Genomic DNA, 25,034 nt, shown 5'->3' with positions numbered 1-25,034 from the left:
GATCCCCTCCCTCAAGGAGTATATCATCCAGTAGGTGAAATAAGATCCATATATAAAAAACTGAAATATAATTTGGAATAGAAGTCCATAAGAGAGGTCCAGGCAGGACTAATGAAAGTACAGAGGAGGGAAGTATTCACTTCGAGGTGGCACTGGATATGAAGAACAGTTAGGGGGATAAAACTGTTTAGCCTGAGGAAGGAGTCTTAGGAGAGACATGAAACCTGTATTCAAATAGTTCAGAGGTTGTCAGCTGGAAAATCTTGGGCAGATATTATAATCAGTTTGTTTGAAAAGAAAATGTGCTTTGAATTGAATAGGAGCATACTGGGTTGAATTTAGGACATTATTCTGTACTTTCAGTGACCCCCAGGCTTGTCTCAAACGCACAAAAAATCTAATTAAAAAAAAGTATTTTTCCAGTGATGCTATAATAGCTGTGAATCATAAAATATCACATTCTCTAAAAAATCAATATTGCAAATTATCCATTGGCAATAGAAGTCTTCCTTTAGGAGATCCACTTTGAAATGTCCAACTCAGGAGAGATTTCAGCTCAGTATAAGGTTTGTAATGACCAAAACTATGCAGATATTGAATCAACCAACCTCATAACAGAGAGAGCTACCTGTCACTGAAGGCATTTGTAAAGGACATTGTTAAAGGAGTTTGTGTCATTAACAGGAACTAGATGACCGCCTAAGCTCCTACCCACCTTTCAGATTCCATTCATGATATAATGAACCTTAGGAAGCAGGGAATAAAAACCAAGCAGAATATAGATTGTCCCTTATAATAAAAAGTGTTTTAACAGTATCATTCATTAAATAAATAATTATTGAGGACCTGCCATACCAGAGTATTGTACTAGGGGAGATACAAAGTTTAGATAAGATACAGATCCTACCCCTGTGAAACTTGCTGGCTAGTAGAATAAGAAACAAAACATATATTTCTATAGTACAGTTTTACATGATGAGTGCTTTAAGGCTTTACAAAACAAAGTGCTGTGTGAGACCCAGAAAGGTCTCATTATGCCTTGAAAGAAGAAAGCTTGATGCTGTCGTCCTTCCTAACTAAAAATTACTCTACCCTTGTTACTAATCTAATTGAGATTAATGTGTAACTATAATCCTCTCACATCAAAGCTAGGTGAAGTAGTGCTTTTAGTGACTGTAACAGGCTATGACAGAGTTTCATTTGTTGGCTAGTTCTGTCAGCCTCATGGTCATGTAGAGTTTTGGCTTGGTGATGAGATTTATGTGGTTTGCTGTTGAGGGAATGGGATGTTATATGTCAAGTGTACACCAATAACCAGTCCTCTTGCCAGATATCTCATACATCTAGGAAAATGGAAACAAGTATCTATTCAACCCAGAATGTGAACCAGTGTCTCAGATGCCAAATACTAGATTTTTCAAAAGATCCAGTGTAAAAACAAAGGCTAGTTTATGCAGCATGGAGTTCTAGGCCTCTTATGATATCTACACCCGCCTGTTCATGTTTAGCTACATCCTTTCATGTTGTCAAATGTCAAAAGTTGCTCATTTATTTACAGTGAAGACTGAGTTCACATTTAGTGGAAATTATGCTTCACTGTAATTGATCATTACAGTTAATGAATACTAAGATGAGGTTCTACAACCACTGATTACTATACAGAGGGCGGCCAAGATCCTAAAAGTTTCAGGAATGGTCTTTAGCCAAATCAGCTATAGCTAGTTACAACAGTTGCAAACACAATAACTATAGCTTATACCAGTAGACCAAAAGATTGCGTAGGTGAACTGAAGGTCTTCCTATACTGTTTTTTAAGAACATTTTTTCTTAAACCCCTGCCTCAAAATGAGGAGCCAGTGTCTGCTATTTTCCATAGAGATAGTATGTAAGCGTTCCTCTAAGTTGGTGAGAAAAGAATGACATAGTATGACTGCTTGCATAGTATCTCTTAAGAGTCTATTGTAGGAACCCAGATGAGAAGTGATGAGGGCATGAACTAGGATGGTGTCTGAGTGAGTGGATGGGAGGGGACAAATAACCAGAAACCACAGGAAGAAATGGAATAATGTATTCCAAAGAACAATGGAGCTTAGGATGTACCCCAGAATGACCTGCCCTCAAAATCTAAGCCTTACTATAAATGAGAAAACTGTATATTCAGTTTAAAAAAAAAAGGCATTCACAACATGCTTAGAAAGAAAACTAGATCTGTCTGAAAAAATTATTTGCTTCTCAGACATGCCAGACAACAGAAATAAAGGGTAAACAAATAACAGTAACTAAGGTCAACAACAAAATAATAGAAACCATTAACAGATTTCTTTCCAAATATACACAGAGACTAGAATAAAAAGCAGAAGGCAAAGAATAGTGATGGTAAAGAAACAGGCCTGAAACATCATAGACTAAACCTCATAACACCCTACCTGCGAGTGAATCACTTTATTTTTGTGGGATTAAATTTAAAAATGAGACAGTGTATAAGAAGGGTTCAAAGAAGATAAAGAGGAGTATGGAATGTACCTTGATCAAGTTAAAGGCTAACAGTGAAGGGAAAATAATCTTTAAAGTCTCTCAGGAAGAAGAGAGCCTATAGGAGAGTGAGTAAGCAGTACCAAGGGAGGAATCCAAAAAAGGGGGAAAGGAAAGAGAAAGTCTTGTTTCATTGATGGGAAGGGGTAATACCAATGAATGCTCCTGTGAGAGAAGAGAGATATTTTTAAAGGAAATGGAGATCTTACAGATCTGCAAGAATTTAGTGCTTAGACCAGTCATCCTGCCTCAGGAAAAGGACAGTCAGAGTTCCTGAGGGCAGATGACACCCAGAAGAATGGGAAGGCATGGACCCAGGGAACAGATTTCAAAGCTGCTACAGAAAAAAAGGCCAAGGCAAAAGTCAATAATGAACTACACAATTAGGGACATAGGAAAATTCCTACCCTGGGGCAGTATCCTCTCTACTAAATAAGTAAAAGAGACATGAGTCAAAGAAGAAAAGTCTAGAATAAACAGAACACAAAGATAAATAGTAAAAGGAATGAAGAAAAAATCTTTTTAGAAAAAGGCATGAAATTTTAAAAACTAATGAGCAAAACAAGGTAAAGGAGACAAGGAAGGGAATCTTACTTGACTAAATGGGGGGGGGGAGGGAAAGGACTAAATAACTAGATAAAAGCAAGCAATAAAAAGGAATTCATAAGCAAATCTCCAATGCTAGGAACATGGATAGCAGATTGGAGAGAGGTTGCATTTTGAGAGTGAGAACCAGTGGGATTAGGGTTGCCTTACAATAAAATAAGCTAAAATAACTGAAGACATGGGGGGGGGGGGAACCAGGAGAACCCCAGTTGGAATTTTGAGATACCTAAAGGACATGCATTTTAAAATGTCCAGCAGATTGTTGGCAATATAAGACTGGATAAATAGATCTAGGAATTATCTGCATCAAGGTAATAATTAAACCTTTGGGAGCTGCTGAAATTGTCATATGCAGCAGTACAGAAAATAGAGGAAGCTGGGCAGCGAGATGGCACAGTGAACAGAGCACCAGCCCTGGAGTCATGAGGACCTGAGTTCAAATTCGGTCTGGGACCCTTAACATTTACTAGCCATGTGACCTTGGGCAAGTCACTTAACCCCAATTGCCCTCCAAAAAGCCAAAAAAAGAAAATAGAGGAAGCCCCAGGAAAAAACTTAGGGGACAATCATAATTAATGGGCATGTCATGGGTGAAGATCCAGCAGAAGACTAAGGATCAGTCAGATAGGTAGGAGAAGAACCAAGAGAAAGCAGTCACCAAGAAACTAGAAAGGAGACAGTATCTAATAGATACTCAACTGACTTTAATGCTACAGAGAGATAAAGAAGGAGGAGGATCAAAAAGAGGCAGATTAGCAACTAAGAGATAATAGATAAGATTATAGAGAGTTTCAGTTGAATGATGAAGGGCAGAGAATTTAGAAGAGAGCAGAAATGGTCGAAGGATATAAACAGACAGTTTTTAAATGAAGAAATAAAAACTATAGTCATATGAAAAAATGCTCTAAATCACTATCGATTAGAGAAATGCAGATTTAAAAATCTAAGGCACTACCCCAACCCTAATATGACAGAAAAGGAAAATAGTAAATATTGGAGGGGATGTGGGGAAATTGGGACACTAAAGCACTGTTGGTGGAGTTTAAGGGATGCCCTTAAATTGGGGAATGACTGAGTTGAAGTATATGATTGTAACAGAATATTACTACCGTGTTTCCCCGATAATAAAACCTATCCCGAAAATAAGCCCTCCCCTTACTGTGTAAGATTCCTCTAAAATAAGCCCTCCCCCGAAAATAAGCCCTATTGAGATTGCTACTGTAGTGAAGGTGAGCCCCTGCGCTACACGCTACATTACGGTACCCTCTGTATGCACCATTTCCCCCCTCCCCCCGGTGAAACGCACACCACGCTCCAAGCTGCATCCAATCAGAGCTGCAGCAGTGAGCGCGTCATCCTGTTCTTCCCCAGTGATTTGCTTGCTGGCACCATTGAGAGCAGTGCCGCGGAGGAGAGCTGAGGCAGGACAACATAAGCCCTCCCCTGAAAATAAGCCCTCTTGTGTTTTTCTTTCCAAAACTATTAATAAGACAGTGTCTTATTATCAGGGAAACACGGTATGCTATAAGAAATGATGAGCAGGCTGATTTCAGAAAAATCTGCAAAGACATATATGAACTGGTGCAAAGGAAAGTAAGCAGACCCAGGAGAACATTCATTGGGCACAGTAACAGCAGTACTGTACAGTGGATCAACTGTGAATGACTTAGCTATTCTCAATAATATAATGATCTAAAACAATCTCAAAGGACTCATGATGAAAATTACTGCCCATATTGAAAGAACTGATGGAGTCTGAATGCAGATCAAAGCATAAAGTTTTTCACTTCCTGTGGTTTTTTGGTGGGGTTTTTCCCCCTTTGGATCTGTGTTTTCTTTTACAACATGACTAATATGGTAATGTGTTTTACATGATTGAACATGTATAACCTTTATCAAATTGTTTAACATTTTAGGGAGTGGGGGAGGTGAGAGAGGGAGAACATTTGGGACTCAAAATGTTTTTTTAGAAAATGAATGTTAGGGGTGGCCAGGTAGCACAGCGAGTAAGATCACCGGCCCCAGAGTCGGGATGACCTGGGATCGAGTCCGGGCTCAGACACTTAGCACCCACCCAGAAACACCTGGCCGTGTAACCTTGAGCAAGTTACTTAACCCCAATTGCTTTAAAAAAAAAGAAAGAAAGAAAGAAAATGAATGTTAAATATTGTTTTTATATGTAATTGAGGGAAAAATAAAATAAAAAAAGGAGCAAGAGATGTGTGAAAGCCCTAAATGTAGATGGCTTTTTTCAAAGATTTTAGTTGAGAAGAGAGAGAAACATAAGAAAAGCTGGCGAGCATGATGTTAGGCAGGTAGGATCACACAGTGAAGAATGTTGGACATAGACTCAGGAAGACCTACTTTTTTTTTTCTTTTTTTAAAAGCAATCGGGGTTAAGTAACTTGCTCAGGGTTACACGGCCAGTTATTGCTGGGTGTGGTGCTGAGTATCTGACCCGGATTTGATCCAGGTCATCCCGACACTGGAGCCAGTGCTCTTACTCGCTGAGCCACCTGGCCGCCCCTAAGCAATTGGGGTTAAGTAACTTGCTCAAGGTTACACGGCCAGGTGTTTCTGGGTGGGTGCTAAGTGTCTGAGCCCGGGATTCGATCTCCAGGTCTTCTCAACACTGGAGCCAGTGCTCTTACTCGCTGTGCTACCTGGCTGCCCCTGAAGACCTACTTTTTAATCTTGCCTTAGATAGTTAATCCTGATGTAACCCTGGGCAAGTTACTTAACTCCTGCCTGCCTCTATTTCCTCATCTATAAAATGGGGATAATAGTAGCCCCTACCTCTCAGGATTGTAGTGAAGCTTAGATGAGGTAATATATGTAAGCCTTAAAGCATTACATAAATGCCAGCTATTAGGATTTAGTAAGAGCCCTTAAGTATCATGGAGACTTGAGTGCTTGTAGACAGTGGGGAAGAAGCCAGTATATTGGGAGAGATTAGAGGTTAAAGGGAGAATGGGGTGATGGTTAGAGCAGTGTTATTTGAGATGGTCTCGGGAGTCCTTAGGAGTACATATAGAGAGGATGACTTGGCAAGCAAAGGAACTACCTCATGATAGATTAGAAGAAAGGCAGAGATAGTTGGAGAAAGGGGGGAATAATGTCAGAAGGATGTGAAATGAGTAGGGAGAAGAGGAAGCACTCATCAAATTGCCTCAATTTTAGGGGTGAAATAAGAGGCAAAGTCCTTCATCAGAAAGAGTGGGGGGAAGAAGTGGCATAGGAGGCTTAAGCAAACAAGAAAAAGTTTGGGATAACTTCCTCTGGTGAGTAGGATAGGGAATCAATCAGGGATTAGTAGTGATAAGTTAGCAATAGGATTGACTTGCTATAGTGGGAACCTGTTTGAGACTAGTTAATATAAATGTTTAGTGGATCCAGTCAGCAGAGTTTTATTTCTTCATGTTCTATTCAGCAGCATGTGATTAGGCTGGTAGTAGGAATAATCCAGGTTTGGGTTTAGCAAAATATAATCCATTATAGGACAGGGGAGGAAAGAATTCAAGAATAGAACAGAGTGTACAGTGGAAATGGTTCGCTAAGGGCTGAAAATGGGGAAAGGAGGCGAATGTAGCCAGAGCAGATGTGATGGCCTGGGATGGTACTAAAGGATGGAGGGATTGGAGATCACAGTGAGAACAGAAATTAGGATCAGGGACAGATGGAGAGATTAAAGTCTATAAGCAAATAAAGGAAATTCAGAGTTCTTTAACATGCAAGTGGGACATTTGTTGGCAATGAAAAAATCAAAAGTATGACAACCTTGTGTGTAACTGAGGTGGATTGGAAGCCTAGGTAATAAACATTGAATAGATTAAAGAACTGGGAAGTTATGATATTATGAGGACATCAACATTTATGGTGGAATTCCCTAGAACTAAGGAAGAGGTAAGATGTAGAGTAAGAAATAACATAATTATATAAGTAAGCTATAACTTAAAACCTTAAGCCAAGCACTAAACTCATTGTGAAAGGAGGGGGAATGTGCTGGGAGTCAGTAGATAACAGAATCTGATAAATTGATAAAATGAGCCTCTATTGATAAGGCAAGAGATTAGAAGTTTCAAAATTAATGACGTGTTGACACAGCCCTCAACTGCCTGACCTGCCATGTTCTTGTGAACTGGAGCAAACCTAGCTGTATGGTGGCATTATTGGTTTAGGAAACCTATGGAGCGGAAGAGGCAGGAAGTACTTTGTTCCAGTCCAGAAGCCATGTAGCAGTGCAGAACCAGTTGAAATTAATTAAGATAAATTTGTAATGGACCTAATTGGGACACCCAGTGACTTTATTCAGTGGCATTTAGCAACATGGGCATAGAAGTAGTAAAGAGAGAGGGTTGAGGTAACCCAAGGCCTGAGCAGTGGCAGGACAAGGCAGCCAGGAAAACTGGTTATAGGGTTAAGACTGCAAAAGGAGGAAAGTAAGGCTAGAGCAGTGGTGATGTCCTAGGAGAACAGAGGAAGTATAGCATTGAGATGGGAACACCCAAACACTGGGGATCTACGGCCGATGTGAGTCGTCAGTTCACTCTGCTGCCTCTGGCTCCCTGAGGCTCGGAATGTCTTACAGCTTTGAGAGCTAGGCAAGTAGCAGGTGATAATTGTAGTGTCTAGGTTCCCAAGGGCTTGATTGAACTCATGTTAGGGACCAGCTCCTTAGCCATATCACAAAATGGTAGAGGAGGCATACCCAGAACATGCCCCACAAGTGAAGCAAATGCGAGATACTCCATTCAAAATTTCCAGATGCATAGGCCCTCTAGTATCTCTGTCATTATCCTTTTTTGAGACTTATGGCTCAAACAAGTACGACTGCCAAAATTAAATGAAGAGCATAACATTCTGAAAAACAAATTGCTAGAAAACTCTTTGCCTAGCATACAATCAGTAAAATGACATTGTAGGCTCTTTGGAAGAGAACTCTTTAGCATTTCATATGACATTAAGTGGGATAGTAAATAGGCACACTTAAGTAAATTGGTGACAAATGACATTGTATATGGAAGAAAACTTTCTTTTAAGTGACTTGATATTAACAAAAGGACTTAATTGCTTTTTGCCCTGAAAGCCATACTGCATAACTTTGATGGTACTTGGCCAATTTAAATAAAGTCGCTTTGTTTCATAAGTACATTTCCACCTGCACTCCCATTCTGTAGCAGTAAGTAGCAAGACTTTGCACTTCTTTTCATCATAGATAGTCTGGTATATCTTCATTTTCACATTTTTTCCAGCTCATTCAGACCAACAAACTAAAGCACTATCCCAGCATCCATGGAGACTTCAGCAATGATTTTAAACAGCCATGTGTAGTTTTCACTGGTCATCCTTCCCTCCGATTTGGAGATGTTGTACATTTCATGGAACTTTGGGGAAAATCTAGTCTCAACACTGTTATATTCACAGGTAAGTAGGAAAATAACTCTTGTCTGTCCCATTATAATTCACATCTGCCAATGGGAAAGGTCCTAAGATGAAGTCACTTAAATTATATACTAGCAGAGAATCATAGCAAAGGGATATGACAGATTATTTAATCCAACTGCCTTATGAAAAAAATAAGTTCCAAAGAGGCTAGGTTACCCAAGGTCACAACTAGTTGGTGAGGAAAAAAAGAAAAAATTTCACACACACCCTTAATAGTTGCATTTTCTTCTTAATTCTCTATCTCAGATAAATACTTGGCACTTCCTAGAGTGAAGCTGTGAACTGGCTCTATAACATAAGACTAATTCCGGTAACCAGCCTTGTCCTCCCGTGTCTGGCCCTCTGGAGACATCTGATAAGAATCATCTTTGAACTGTAGCAAGCTGCTTTTCTCCTGGAGACTTTAACTGCTCAAGGAAGAAAAAAATCCCTGACAAAGCCAGATAGCAATTGGCTACCCTGAGCCATAAAAGTCTCCAGGTATCTTAAAAGCTCAATATTTGACCCTTCAGTCATTTTAAGATCCAGCTTCCCCAAGGTAACCAGAATGACAGTTATAGAGAATTGCCAGATATTCTTTTACCTTGGTCAAAGTAAAATCTGGGGAGCTAAGAAACAGCCATGGGAAGAATGGATCTGCTTCAACTCCTGAGATCACTACCTCCCCAAACTACAATTTTACTCAGTGTAGGTAAAGCTCAGTTCTGATCTTTTCTGAGTACCTGAGCAATAAATCTGCAGATTTGCCAGCAGTGTGCTACACTAGACCCATCACCAATATTTCATGGACTCACAAAATCATGGAGCTAGAAGAGACCTCAAAGACCATCTTGTTTGACCCTCATTTGACCAGCCTTTACTTGAAGACCTCAAGTTTAGGGGGAACCCCTTCTAAAGATTACTAACTATTACTGTAGAAGCCTTTTCTTCTTTCTTCTGCCATTTGCAATCTGATAACCCCCCTACTATTCAGTTTCTCTGCTCCTCATTTCAGGCTGCCAAAGCATTGCTGGAGAGAGCTACAAATCTGAAGTAATTTGTAATCTACAAATTTACTGTGGCCTATAACCAGCCAGGTAGTCCCTGGAGTCATATTGACTATATATCTCATTCTCCACAGCCAGTCTACAGGACTCTTCAAACTCTTAAGTTGTGCCTTTTTTCCCAATGCTAATCACAGGTAATTTAGCCCCCAAGAAAATTGAGACCATCCTCAGTTCTTTTTCCCAAAACTTCTTAGCATTATTGTCTAGTTGCTTTTGCTTTAATCATAAAAGACCTCATTTAAATCTTTTTTTATATTAAATTTTATGTTTATTTTTAATTTGCCTCATTCATTTCCACAAGATTTTGAGTTACAAATTTTCTCCCCATATTTCCCCTACCTACCACCCCAAAACAGTGATCCCACTGAATACCCCCTCCCCCAATCTGCTCTCTCTTATATCCTCCCCAATCCCCCTCCGACTCTCCAGTAGGGCAGGTTGGATCTCTATGCCCCACCTCACTTAAATCTTATCCCTCCATCTGAGCCCTTTATTCCATCTATCTGAGCTCTTGGTCCCATGTTTTACCACTTTCAGATCTTAGTCCATCAGTCATCCACCCTCATATATCTTTAATCTCTCATCTCTTTTCACTACTTTGCATCTGCCTAAAATCATTTTCCTTTTTCCTCAAACCCTTACATCCTTGCTTCTATCCCATTTTGCTACCATTCCATCTCTCTCATTCCATTCATTGCTAAACTTGTAAAAGTGCCCACCATTCTACTGCTGCTGCTCACTCAGAGGTCAACAGTGACCTGATAACCAAATATAATGGCCTTTCTCTCAGCTATCATCCTCCTTCACCTTTTTTGTTTCATTGGACTTTGTTGACCATTCCATCTTAATGATGCTCCTTTAACTTTAGAGATCCTAGCTTTCCTGATTCTCTGACTTCTCTCACCCATCCTTTGCTATCTTTTTCTGATGATCCTTGTTCTCTTCTTTACTTCTTAAGGGGAGTGTTCCCCAGGGTTCTATTCTGGGCTGTGTTTATTATCCCTTTTGACAATTTTTTATTTAATCCTGTAACTTCCACGTAGGACCTCTGGATGAATCTAAGAAGTATGTCTCCAACCTTGGCTTTTTATCTGAGCTCTAGACTAGCATCTCCAGCTGTGTCCCAGTTGTTCTGCTCTCATCTCACATTTGCCAAAATCATTATCTTTCCATCCAAACTCGCTTCTCCTCTTGATTTCACTATTTTCATTAGAGATACACGCCACCGTTCATCTGGTCTCCCATGTCCAAAACACTGGGGCTAGTTTTGGCTCTTTCCTTTGCCTCAGCTGTCATATCTGAGCTCTCATTGATACCTATTGATTCCTGAGCATCTCTCACACCTACCCACTCCTTATTCCCACTGTCACCACTCTAGACAAAGGTCCTCGTGACAGTATGCTTGAACTATCATAACAAAAAAACTCCCCACATGCAGTGTTTTCCTGTGCCAATCTATCCTTCATTTTCTAGTCAGATTTATTTTTTGTGAAATAAAATAAAGGACTGAGTCAGTGATTTAGATTTACAGGGGACCCAGGACACACTTCCTCAAATTATTCCCTTATTTTAGTAAACTTTGACTTAATTATCTAATTATAGGGGCCCCTAGATCTTAGGTTTCCAAATTCCCTAATGTAGAGCTATAATGATGTCTCTTCTGTAACTTATAATCCTTCATTGGCTCCCTAGTGCCATCTGAGTAGAGGTTAAGAACCAATAGCAAAACCTCCTTCATCTGGAGTTCAAGGCTGTCTAGAATCTGACTCCACTATACCTTTCCAGTTACTTCAAGTTACTTCCTTTCACATGTTCTGTACTCCAGCCAAACTAGACTACTCTGCACCTCTCAAATGCCCTGTACTTTCTTGCCTCTGTGCCTTTTCCCGTATCCCCTACCATCCCCTCTGTTTTTTTAACCATTCTTTAAAATAATTTAAATTCCACCTGCTCTGAAACCTTCCCTGATTTCCCCTGTCAATAACAACCTTTCTCCATGGACCTCCCATATGACTTTATTTTAGAAATGTTATAATGTTTTTAATAGACATGAGAGGTCAGGGATATGTGTACCTGCTTCAGAAATTCACTTGCTCTGTGACCTTGGGGAAGTCATTTAAACCCTCTTAGCCTCAATTTCCTCATCTATAAAATAACAATAATAAATCACAATGTGAATGCTAGCTATTTTTATTATACAAACCTTTTTCTGTAGCTTATGCCTATTCTGGATTGTAAGCTCCTTGAGGGCAATAACCATGCCTGATCTAATCTTTGTCTCTAAAATGTTTGATGAATGAATCAATGAACAAATGAATGAATGAATGATAGAATACCATTTATAATAATAGAACTGATGTATAGGTGAGTTTACTGAAGCAAAAATAGGATTTTTTATTTATAAATTATTCATAAATGGATTATATATTTGATTCTGAGCATATTGAATACAAAGTGACATTGGAATATTTATGTGGAAATGTCCAACAGACAGATAGAGAATCACAACTAGAGTTAATAAGAAGTCAGGGCTTGATAAAGGATTTCAGAATCATTTATGAATATGAATATCGATCCCATAAAATGAAAAAGTTCTCTCAGGAAAATAGTTACGATACAGAAAATAAAACAGAAACCAAAGGCTGGTCACTGAAAAATACCCACAGTTAAGAAGTAGGAAGAAGAGGGTTCAGAGTGTTAGGTAATAAATTATATACCTTCATGGAAGGTAAGACCTGATAGAGTTTCAAAAAGAACAAAATTATCAGGTTCTAAATGCAGCAGAAAGGTTGTGGAGAGGAAAATTGAGAAAATACTTTCTGAATTTGTTAGGAAAAAAGTTTTGGTCACCTTCAAGAGAATAATTTTCTGTCAATTTGTGAAGATGGAAGCTTGAGCTTGAGATTGGTAAGAAAATGGAGGCAGCAGGTATCAACCCCTCATTTAAGAATGGTGGCTCTCAAAGCAAGGAGAGAAATAGCACCAATGCTAAAGAAGGTGTCACGGACAAGAGAAAGTCTCTTTAAAATTGAATAGACCTATCCATGTTTGAAGGCAAAGGGGAAATAGCTGACAGAGAGAAAAAAATTGAACAGGCTAGTGAGGAATGGTCATGGGAGTTAGGTCTTTTTGGCATTAAGGCATTAGTGGAATTTAAGAAATTCCTCTTAAAAAGGAGAATGAGCATCTTTTACTCTAGTACTGGAGGGAAAAATGGGAGAATGTTGAATTCCAGTTGTTTTATTTATCTAAAATAATTTACCTGTTCTGGCCACTCAACCACAACCAATTATTATTTTCATGAAAAAATTTTGGTTATTCTTTTCAAATTTCTCACTTGTTATAAATGTGAAATGTAAGATTTTTAGACCATTATTTTGTCTTTCATCTAGATCAACATGAGAATACAATAAATTGCATTTAACACAGTCTTTACTTTTTTTTTCATACACTGGAAAACTAAGGTAACTTAGTTTTCATATCTATACTCAATTTTGAATTAGTGAAGCCAAGAGGAAAGAGGGGATTCTTTTAGTCTTTATTTTTTTTAGTCTTTATTTTCACTTGAGTAGTTTCTGATGGTACTTAAGTCATTTTCTTAAAATATAGTATTTTTTAAGATCACATCAACAGTTATATACTTCCCAAATGACTCACCTATATATATAGATATATAACTATATCATAGTTATAGTTGCTATGTTCCCATATATGCTTGTCTTTAGCAGTTGAATATTGACTCTACTACTAAGTATCAATAATATTGATGAGAAAATAAGTAATGAGATAGTGCAGATCCTACTCATACTTATTTAACAGATTTGGCTAAAACTCTTGTATATAATTAGAAGTTAAAATTAACGATAAATTATTATGTCTTTGAGCTTTAATTTTTCTGTAGCTAGTGGCTCTGTGAACTATACATATCATATAATGTAATCATATTTCTATAGACTGTTTCAATAAAGTCTTAAAAACTACAAGCCAGTAGGCCCTTTTCAAAACTTATTATTTGTCATTTTATTTCAAACTGTTAAACTGACCCACAGAGTAAACGTAAACCATATCACAATATCATTGTACCAGGTTTTATTAAAATTAGTCAGCTCCTTCATAATTGAAGAGGGAATAAATTTGCAAACACAAAATGTGAAAACTGCAGGGTTTGACAGAGACCACGCTTCACTTAGTCCAGTAAAAGTTGCTTTATGAAAGGCTTCGTCTAGCCTTATCACTACCACCAAAAAAGTTAATCAGATTATTTTACCCATTGATTTTTTTTTCTTATATCTACTTTCTGAGTATTTTGGGGAAAAGTCCTTGACTCAGCCTCTCCACCAAATGAAAAGATAATGGGATTGTTCCTAATTACTGATATTTCTCAATCGTTTATAAGACTAACCCTCCCTATGGAAACGGGTTAAGATGGAGTACAGCTTAATACTAGAGCAAAGGGAAAACTAGTATTTCCATCTTATTTTTCACATTGTTTCTGTTCTTCAAATGCAAAAAATTCACTTCACTACTAGATTTCAGCTCTCCCATTTATACCTTATTGGTACCTCTGCCACTACCTCTTTTGTGCTGTTAAGCAAACTATTTAATCTGACTATGCTTCAGTTTACTGATCTGTCAGATAGAAATAATACCTGCCTGCCCCTAATTCATGGTATTGGGGTGATAAAATGAGATTGTAGGAGAGAAAGCTCTTTAGAAAGTTGAAAATTCTTTGCAACCAGGAGGGATAAATGCCTCAGTATACCAGGGCTCTATAACTTGATGGGTGTGATTTTCTTGAACCAGAAACTGAATGAAACTTCTCTCTGGCTTAGGAGAGGGTCTTTGAGAATTGCTTTGGCAGAAAAATGCATCATCCTCCTCACTCCCAGACCCTGTGGCCAACCTAATGAGCCTCTCCCAATCTAGTAAGGCTGATCCACAGGTGATGGACAGATATGTTTAATAATTTCAGTCACGTCTGATTCTTTGTGACTCTGCTTGACGTTTTCTTGGTAAAGATACTGGAGTGGTTTGCCATTTCCTTCTCCAGCTTATTTTACAGTTGAAGCACCAAGGAAGACAGTATTAAGTGACACGTTCAGGGTCACACAACTAGTAAGTATCTGAACCCAGATTTGAACTCAAAAAGATGAGTCTTCCTGACTTCAGATCCATCACTCTATCCACTGTACCACCTAGCCACTATAGGCAGATAGTGTGTTGCCAATTTCATCCTCAAACCTGTTGCAGCTTGCATAAAATCTGCCAGAACTTACACTTACTTCACTGGCTTCATATCAAGGGTTACCTGTACATCATCAAGCTGCAGAGCAAAACTGAGGTGGAAAATTCTTTGATTAACAGTGATGAAATGTTATCAGATATTTTGTAACTTTCTCTACAAAATGTTCGAGCCAGTGCCTGATTGCCCACGTGGGTATGGCCTTGCCAAGTAGCTTTGTAGAGGATTCCCTTCCAGGCCTTTGTATTTTCTTACTCTCTCCACACATTTATGTATTCAGCTACTTAGTTCAAAACTAAATGTGAGCAGGATTACATTAACAAAACAGGAGGGAGAAAAAGGAATTGAGGGGCAGTCTCAGCACTGCCCTTGGAATCAAAAAAATTTTACTAGCCCAGGACAAGTCACCTCCTCTATCTGGGCCTCAGCTTTCTCATCCATAAAATGAGGATAATCATACTTGTGTTATATACATCCAAGGTTTATTGTGAGAACCATGTCTTCTGTAAGCTGTAAAGTACTTCCTAAATAACTGTGAGCTTTAATAACTACAAAAATTTGGAGGTGATAGATTAGGGATAAAAACTGAACCAGTGAATTCATTGACAGAGAGAACTCCCAAATGAAGGAATTCCCTCTCCCATTTCAGGTCAGCACTTTGTCTGCAACTTGGGGGTCTTAGAGAATAACCTAAGAATACTGAAAAGTGATTTGCTTGGGGTCCCTTAGAAAGTGTGTGTCAATGGCAGGACATAAACCCAGGTCTTCCTGACTTTGAAGCTGGCATACTGCCTCTGGAGAGGATCTTAACAGCTTTGATCATCAGGCAGTTCCAATTGAAGTCCTTACTACAGCATTTTGATGAGCATTCAGCAAATGCTCTATTGAACCAATGAGTTTAAATATTCTTTTTATTAATGGTTCCCATTTATTCAGTACTTTAAGCTTTATATAATGCTTTAATTCTCACAACTGCCTTGTGAGTAGGTGGTGTAAGTGTTGTTATCCCCATTTTACAGATGAGGAAACAACAATAATAACTGTCATGTGTACCATGCCTTAAAGTTTGCAAAGAAAAGATAACTTTAGTAAAAAAAAATGTTATTTGAGACTTACAACTCAGACTCAAGTAGAGAGTTACATAAGAATTGTAGAAACCTGGAGCAGCCAGGTAGCACAGTGAGTAAGAGCACTGGCCCCAGAGTTGGGATAACCTGGGATCGAATCCGGGCTCAAACACTTAGCACCCACCCAGAAACACCTGGCCGTGTAACCTTGAGCAAGTTACTTAACCCCAATTGCTTAGGGGCGGCCAGGTGGCACAGTGAGTAAGAGCACCAGCCCCAGAGTCAGGATGACCTGGGATCGAATCCGGGCTCAGATACTTAGTACCACACCCAGAAATAACTGTCTGTGTAACCTTGAGCAAGTTACTTATAACCCCAATTGCTTTAAAAAAAAAAAAAAAAGAATGGTAGAAACCTGCTTAGAATTAAAGGTGGAGTTTGTGCTTCAGGGAACGTAACTCCCACGGGCTGGCCATGTTGTTCAAATGCAAAACGTATACTTGCCAAAAAAGGCTGTTTTATGGAGAATTCACAGGGCAAGCACTCACATGGGGTCAGAAGAAGCGATACAAGGACCCTCTCAAGGTTTCCCCTTAACTTTGGAACTGATTGGACACCATAGGAGACAGTGGTAAAGGACTGCTCAGCATGGCATACCCTCATCAGAGAAGGTGCTGTGCTCTATGAGCAAAGGAGAATTGCAGTAACTCAAAAGAAATGCAAGATGTGCAAATCTAGAGAATCCACCCCATGTGTTCCCATGGACTATTTATACCCGACCTGTGCTAGAGCATTCCAAACTCATATTGGTCTGATCAGCCACAAAAGTCTAGCATAGTGATATCATCTTGGTCCTCTTCAAGAACGAAGACAGCAACAAACATAAGAATTACAGAAAACTGCTTAAAATAAAAGGCATGTAAACACCAGTAATAACAATTGTTCATATTTATGGAAATACAGCCTGGTTAGGTAAATGGTACATATGTTCTTATCATCCCCATTTTACTTATGAGGAAGCTGAGACTCAGACAAGTTCAATGACTTGTCCAAATTCATGCAGCTATTAAGTGGAAGTTCTGGGATTCAAGCCTAAGTTTCCTTAGGCCAGATGTACTCTGTGACAACCTACTCTGGTTGATAGGTTATCAGAACAGTATTGAACAAGAAAACCTGAAGTAAATGTGGTGGGTAGAAGGGGTCTGTCTGCGGTGCCCTGGCATTGTCTTTGTCCCATTTCTCCAGCTTTTTAAGCCCCTAATCATTCATTGCTTTTGAGATTTGAAAATTAACCCAATTGTTTTCTATATCAGAAACTAAATAAGAGTTAACAGAAACAGTGTTTTATGAAGTGATATTGCTTGTAACCTTCCCCCATCCTCAACAGTCTCTTGAAAACATGAACCAAGCTGATTTCATGTAGTTGACAACAACCTCTTCTAAGTACTTTCTGTTACTGTGTTCAGGATTAGTGGAAGCAGTGGATCCACACCAGTGAAATCACTAATCTTTTGGAATACTGAAGTATCTTTCTGAACCTTCAAGAGCTTTTATTAAGGCATCACTTTAACAATTAAGAAGAAAAGGTGATACAGTTGAAGTCAGCATTTTCAAATGGAGAAAAGTGGAGATGGGATCTTTGGATCATAGATTTACAGCCCGAAGAAACCAATCCAATCCCTTTTGGAAAATGAGGAGCAGAGCAGGAAATAGAGGAATAGAAATAAAAAATCGAGGAAGTAGAGCTAGCAGCTAGCTATTCCATCAGTAGAGACCAACAAAATGCTTTGCTGCCTCCCTTTCTTTTAAAATCTTTTTTTTTTGTTCTTTTCCAGAACCTGATTTTTCATATCTAGATGCACTGGCTCCTTACCAACCTTTGGCCATGAAATGTATCTACTGCCCTATCGATACAAGGCTCAATTTCATTCAGGTGTCAAAGCTGCTCAAGGAAGTACAGGTGATGATATGAACTTGATGTCCTCTGTGCTGTCAGAGATTCTACCTCGCATGGGCAAAACTTCTTGGAGTCAGGATAGGAGGTTCTGTGTCACTTTATTGGGAGACATCTATGAAGGTGTCTCAGCTACTTCTAAAATTTAGAGAAGGAAGCTATAATGTCTGTTTTTTGAAAGAAGCTTCCATTTGAAAAGAGGCATAATTCAAGAAAGTAGAGTGAACTATTACTTATTTTCACCTGTGCACTATTTTAAAACTAGACCCAAGTACCTCCTCTACAACACAGACTGAAATAGTCATTCAGTTAATAAACATTTATTGCAAGCCTCCTAAGTGAACAGGAAAAATCACTCCCTCCTTCCACCTCCTTTTTTTCAACCAGAGAGCGTCCTGATTCCAAGTTGAAAGCATTTCAATGACTTTGCACAGCGATGGTCATTACTATAATTCTGTCAGTGACATGCTGTTTGAAAAAGCCTGAATAATATGCCCAGAACAATTGTTCCCTGTGAAGTACACTAGGTCTGGTGGAATCTGGAAATCTGGATTGCCATGATCTTAGAATATGAAAGGGAATAGCTGTAGCCAACTTAAATACTAGGAAATATAACCAAAAGAAATGATAAAATGCAGGACAGATTTGTGATTAGAACAGCAGTGAGTTAAAAAGTAAATTCATGTTATTTTGAGACTTCTTTCACAGTTCTTAAAGGGAATCTTCAGTAACTTATGCCTTTCTTGTACAATTCTATCCTTATTACCAGTCAGATTGCCAATCTTAATTTCTTCTTTGTATTACTCCCTTCTTTTCCTCTGAATCGCTTCCTGAAATGTTTGTTGGAATGGTTCTTCTTTCCCTTTGGAGTTTTCAGTCCTGTTGTCCAACCTTAATTAACTAATAAGTTCAAATAAGATTCTTCTGTTATTATCTTTAAAATCATATTTAAATAAACATAAAATAATTATAAACTGTTTCTAAATGTAGATGATAGGTGATTATATTTTAAATTATTAAATTATATTTAAGCTGTATTAATTAATGGAGGGTTATTTGGTAGATAATGGCAGAGAAAATTATAATTTGAATTATTAGTATTGACGTGGGACCATATATTTAGAGCTGGAAAGGGCTTAGAAGTTGGAAGGGGCTATCAAGTCCAACCTCCCTTATTTTACAGATTAGGAAATGGAGGCTGAAATAGGTTAAGCACCTTGCCCACAGTAACCTAAGCAATAAGTGTCTGAGGTAGAATTTGAACTTGGGTCATCCTAACTCCCAGCACATGCTTTGTCCACTCTGCTACCATGTTTCCTAACAGTAAACAGCATTACTGGAAGGGAAAGCCTAGAGTTCTATATTGTCTGAAGTTAGGTTAAATGTGGTTAGAGATTAAAGGGGCAAATTGGTTACTGAACTTAATGTCTGTAGGAGGTTTGTGTTTTCATTTCCTGTTGCTATGAAAGGTTCTAATTCTTTAGTTTTTTCATTAGTTTGTAAAATATTTATGTTTTCGTAAATTAATTTTTTAAAGCATTTTTGTATTCAAGAACTGAGATTTGCTATTTTGATGTCCAAGAGATATGTCACTGCTTGTTATGTGACTCTAGCACCACCTGGTGGTGGAGAACATATTACATGGCTGCCACCAACAGCAAGGAACCCGGATGCTGAGCTTGCTTGCAGTGTAGTCACAGTTCAGGCTAATCATCTAACAGCTAATGCAGAGTGATAATGAAAGGATTAGAAATGGCTTTTTTTCCTCAAAGACCTTCAGGGTCTAATTGAGGACAGGAGGGAGTCCTAGGAACATGAGAGTGACTTAAGAATATTTGCAAAGCATAAATAAATGCAAATGTGACAGCACCTCAGTTTACTAATGTTAGACAATGAGATGTAGCTTAAAGGTGATGTGGAACAGCATTGCACCCCCTTTGGTTTCTTCATTATGTCCTTGTCTTCCAAGAAATACTGCCCCACTTCCCATTGAGCTGTTTTTCTTTCTTCCTATCACTAGTTTTATGTTCTTCTTTGCCTCCATTAGTGTGTTCGTCCTTGTTTGCCAGTGTTCTTAGTGTCTTTATCTCTTCCCAGTGAAGCTGCAGATCTCCCTGGGGGTTGTCTGTGCCTACAAGGTTTGCTTCAATACCAGCTATTTCAGAGTGCCAAATGATAAGTGTTACTGTATCATACAGCTCAGGTTGTACATGAGTAATGATAAGGAGTGAGTGATTAGGTAGGAACAAATTTATCAGGACAAATTTAATGAAGGAAATTTACTAAGAGCAGGGATTCTTAACCTTTTTTGTGCCATAGATTTCATGGAAGGCCTGGTGAAGCCTCTGGACCCTTTGTCAGAATTATGTTTTTTAAAGGCATAAAACATAAAAGATCACAAAGAAAACTATATTGAAATAAAGATACACATTTTTTTCCTATCCACATTCATGAAGTTTCCCTGAATCTTATTCCTGATTTAGATTCTGATTATTGGAGTATGGAATGGCAAGATAGAGGGAAATAGGTGAAGCTTTCAAGTAGGGGAGATGGCATGTATAATGGCATAGAAATAAGCAAGGAAGCAAATTTGCTTGGATGGAACAAAAGCTCCACTTTAAAAAGTAACAAAAATTGGATTTGATATCAGAAAGAATAAAAGCCATGAAAATCAGGCATAGGAGTTTAAATTTGATATGTTCAGCATAGAGACACAGCATAGATTATTGAGCAGGGAAATTACACATTGAAAATTAAAATTATTCTAGCCACCAAGTAGAAGTAGATTTGAGAAAGGGAGAAAAGATAGGAGGCTGTCACAGTAGTTTGTGTGTGAAAGAAGGTGAGGGGCTCTGCTTAAAGCATTTGCTATAGGTGTGAGATGAATGGAGCAACTTAGAGACTGGTCAAAGACTCAATAAGACTTAAGATCAGTCCAATCTCATGAACATCTATTAAGTGCTTACTAAGTGTAAGGGACTGTGCTAGGTGCTAGAGAGACAAAAGGAGTACAAAAGCCTGTCCCTGCCTTTACAGGGGGAAGGGGTTCAGACGGTAAATAGGTCATAGATTTTTCAGTTAGAGCCGGGAGTAATATTAGAGATCATTTCATCCAGCCCCCTCATTTTGCAGATGAGGAAACTGAGGCCAGAGAGGAGAAGGGACTCACCAAGGTCACACAGGTAGTAAGTAGCAGAGCCAGTATCCAAATCCAGGTCCTCTGACTCCATATCTGTTGTCCTTATTAGATTAGGTGTTTGGGGTGGTGGAGGAGGAAGAGGAGCCAAAAATTATTCCAGTGATATCAGCCTGAGTGCCTGAAAGAATGGAATCTGGGGAAGGAGTGGGCCAAGTCACTGCTGACCACATTGTAGAGAGGTAGCTTTGATTCAGAGACATATTGCTTTCCTTTTCTGTTCCCTAACCCCATCTCTACTGCCTCTCCAGCCCCTCCATGTGGTGTGTCCTGAGCAATATACCCAGCCTCCCCCTGCCCAGTCACATCGTATGGACCTGATGATTGATTGCCAGCCCCCTGCAATGTCTTATCGCCGTGCAGAGGTACTAGCCCTGCCTTTCAAACGCCGCTATGAGAAGATTGAAATCATGCCTGAGGTGAGCTACTTTTTACTTCTGATCACAGAAATCATAGCTTTCCTGCTCAGTTGAATCTATTGAAACAAAATGCCCAGAGCCAGCATTCTTTTTGGCCAAGCCCAAAGAACATTATTAAACAAGTAGGGAAGAAGAGAGAGCGGATTTTTCCAAACTGTTACATTTTTCAAACCATGAAGTCCTAATCATTTAAATGGTATCATTGTTCATAGTAACATTCCATCATTGTGATTCACTTAGCCAGGGTACAGCCTCGGAGAATATGCATCCTCATCTTGCCCCTGCCATTTAACTTCTCGAATAGCTATGGTTTTGTTGATAGTATTTTTATTATTGTTTTATGGAAATAACATTGTGTGGAGGTTCTGAGATAAATGATAAAAAGTGGCCTCAAAACATTATGGAAGTCGATGTAGTATAGATATGCATATTTTTCATGTTTGTTATTATTAATAATGACTTGCTTTTGTGTTGCATTTAAGACTTTGTACTTTCATGTTTGATGTTTCATCCTCCAGTGTAGCGCAGTGTTATAGGTAGGGCAGAGATTGACAGACCTGCCCATAGTCATACCTCTAATACAGTAGTAGAATGAGGACCTGAACATAGTGCTTGGCTCTAGCCAGACCCAGTACACTTTCCAATTCAATTTCATTCAATTCAACAAATATTTAAGTGCCAATTTTGTACAAGGTATTGGGCACACAGAGACAAATAAAGAAAAAGTCTCTAACTTCAAGGAATTTACAGTCTACTGGGGGATACTGCATCTATACAGATACATAAATATAAGATAAGTTGAGAAGGGAAGGCCCACTAATCATTAGGAAAATCAGAAAAAGCTTCATTCACCTAGGATAAGGTATCTGAGCTGAGCCTTAAAGGACATGAAGATTCTTCAAGGCAGAGGTGAAGAGGAAGTTCATTCCGGGCTTGGGACATGGCTCGTACAAAGGCAAAGGACAGGTGTAGCAGACAGAATGTGTAGTTCAGGAAATGGGACTGGTAGGACAGTTTGACTGAATTATAGAACATGGGAAAGAGAATTATATGAAGTAACTCTGTTTCCACTACAGGACTGCCTATAATTTATTTTAGCCTAACCCACAGTCTTTGACTCCTAAATGCCCTAATATCTCCCGTATGTATGAAACTTTAGGAACTGTCTAAGTATGAAGAAACAGTAATCTCATATTACAAAGGAACATGCTAAGTTCTCTGAGGTCGTGACATGCTGCAGTAAGAAAAACGAGAATCCAAGTGCATCATTCTCTAGCTTTTCTGGGCAGAAGCCTTCCAGAAAGTCAGCTCTGTCTGTCTGTTGTGCATGTGCTTTCTACAGCACGGACTGAGATGGGGCAGAATAGCCTCCTTTTTTTTGTATTAAACCTGTAGTTTCATCAGTACAGGGAAGTCCTCGTAAAGAACAGTACCTTCTATACCAATTTATAGGCTTAGCAGACTGTCTGGCACACTGAGGTAAAAAAGTAACCCAAGGTCCCACAGCCAGTGTATATCTGATACAGGCCTGGAACCCATGCCTCCTGCACTCTAAAGCCAGCTCTTTTTCCACTAGGCCAGGCTGCCTTCCTTTTCCTATTATACTTATTTACAGAGTAGGAGGCTCAGATTTGGGAACTCAAACCTGAGAATTAAGCTTTAAAGATGCTGAATATTTTTCCTCTTATAAGTCAAGATGATATTATAGGACCAGATAGTTCACAGGCTGTAGGAGAGCTAGTAATATGAAACTGCAACACATAAATTTGGGAAATGAATGAAGGTCATCTCTAAATAAACAAAGTAAGCCCTTTTAAATGATTTAGTGCTACTAGAACAGAAACAAGAGAAACACAAACTTGTCATGAAAAACATCATTGTGTATTTTTGAACTCATCACTTGGTGTTATAATACCAGTAGCACTGATCCAAAAGGCAAGACTACTTTTTTTCTGGCAAATGCAGGTATCAGGGTCACTCACGTGGTCTTTTTGACTCCCTTTTGAAGAATCAGTGTGTACATTGTTGCTCAGATGACTTCGTGGAGCTCTCCTACCATGGGACTCTGCAAATGTGCTACTTCTTCTCTTTTGGATCTCTTTTCCAACCCTGCACCACCTCCTCTGAAGGGTTTTGCTCTCCCAGCCTAAAGGCTGAAAAAGAACACGAAAAATTCTGTCTGTCTAGTATCACACTAAAACTGCTACCATACAGATGGTATGTCTCCCATCATCCGTGGGCATAGATTTCTGGGACCTCTGAACAATCTTTTCCAATATCTACCAAAAGCCTAAATCCTCCTACTCTGGTTTCATCTTGTTCTCTCTCCCTTCTTTGATGAAAATAAGAAAGGTCCAGTTACTCTGGTCCATGTAACTCATCATACATGTGAGGACCATCCCCCCACCTTTCATCATTGCAGCTTAAGAAGGAGACACCCTTCCTAAAAGCTGATGCTAAATCATCCATCCTGGGAGCTCCTCATTTATTAGAAACTTCACCCAGCCCTCCATTTTTGTCCTAAGAACTACTTCCAAAGTAGTTTACTTCTCCAAATACTTCCAAAGCTCTGTGATTTTTGTGAGTACTTCCTCCACTGCTGTAGATCACAGCCCCGCCACATCTTAGTGGAGGTGTTCATGAGTTGCTTTGTCCAAAAAGGTCATTATCTGGTGACCCCTCTGTCCAGTGGCTTCTCATGACAAAAGGTAAGCACACAAATGCCTCTGGAGCACAAACTCTGGCCTGTACTACCAAGCTGGAAAGGCTTCAAGGGCTTTTTAAAACATTAAGTTTAGTTGTGGTGGCCCCATATCTTCTTGGCCTGTCTTTTGAATGCATTTGGATGATTTTCTCAATTAGAATAAATAGTCTTTCCCAAAGGAAGTTTGGTCAGTTCCAGGAAATAACATATGGTACATCTGCGGGTAAGTTTCAGCATCACCATCCTGTTTTGCTTGCTCAGTGAGTAAACCGATTTGCTTCCATTAAGTACAGTTATTTGCCTATCTTCCCACCTCTCTGACATATGCTTGGGCTGGATCATCCCCTGATGCTAATCTTGGCAATCCTGCCCCTCTCTGCATCATTTCTGCTCACCAGATTATTCATTACTGCTATTGTCTCTTGGCACCACAGGGCAAGAGACCAGAATGTTTTTTATCCTTTCAGAGTATAGTGTATGTTGCCACTTGAAAGTATTACACTCTGATTGCTTTGGGAAGCACCTGTCTGAAACGGATAGGATGAAAGCCTGCAGCAGCTTTTGTTTTGTTTTGCTACTAAGGCAAAATAATAGTGTTATTATTCAAAGGGAAACATCTCTTTCCCCAGCTTCCTTGTATAATAATCATTACCTCTGCCCCCCAAAAAGTCCCTTTCTGTTCTTAATCATATGAATCCCAGGAGTTTTGTTAGCACCAATAAAAATTCTGGCATTTTCATTGTGTTTTTATTTGGTAATCAGCTCATATGGGACCTAACACGGGAGGAAATCCTGTTCAAGTGGATGGTTAAAGAAAGCCCTT

The 25,034-nt window shown here is 39.0% G+C and overlaps 1 protein-coding gene across 2 annotated transcripts in view; it reads left to right on the top strand.

Moving 5' to 3' along the window:
- INTS9 (integrator complex subunit 9) overlaps window positions 1–25,034 on the top strand; it is a 134,216-nt gene that overhangs the window by 94,177 nt on the left and 15,005 nt on the right. For both annotated transcript variants that reach the window (XM_069075644.1, XM_069075643.1), the window contains 3 exons: window positions 8,391–8,562; window positions 17,774–17,898; window positions 21,340–21,507. In XM_069075644.1, coding sequence (XP_068931745.1) covers window positions 8,391–8,562; window positions 17,774–17,898; window positions 21,340–21,507 — 465 coding nt within the window. The remainder of the gene's footprint in view (window positions 1–8,390; window positions 8,563–17,773; window positions 17,899–21,339; window positions 21,508–25,034) is intronic.

This window comes from Petaurus breviceps, unplaced genomic scaffold (assembly GCF_028583685.1).
Source record: "Petaurus breviceps papuanus isolate PSGF00001 unplaced genomic scaffold, PetGlider_PUasm1.0 90919, whole genome shotgun sequence".
Taxonomy (NCBI): domain Eukaryota; kingdom Metazoa; phylum Chordata; class Mammalia; order Diprotodontia; family Petauridae; genus Petaurus; species Petaurus breviceps.
Note: the sequence above shows the minus strand (reverse complement) of the source record. Positions and strands in the feature narration are given on the sequence as shown.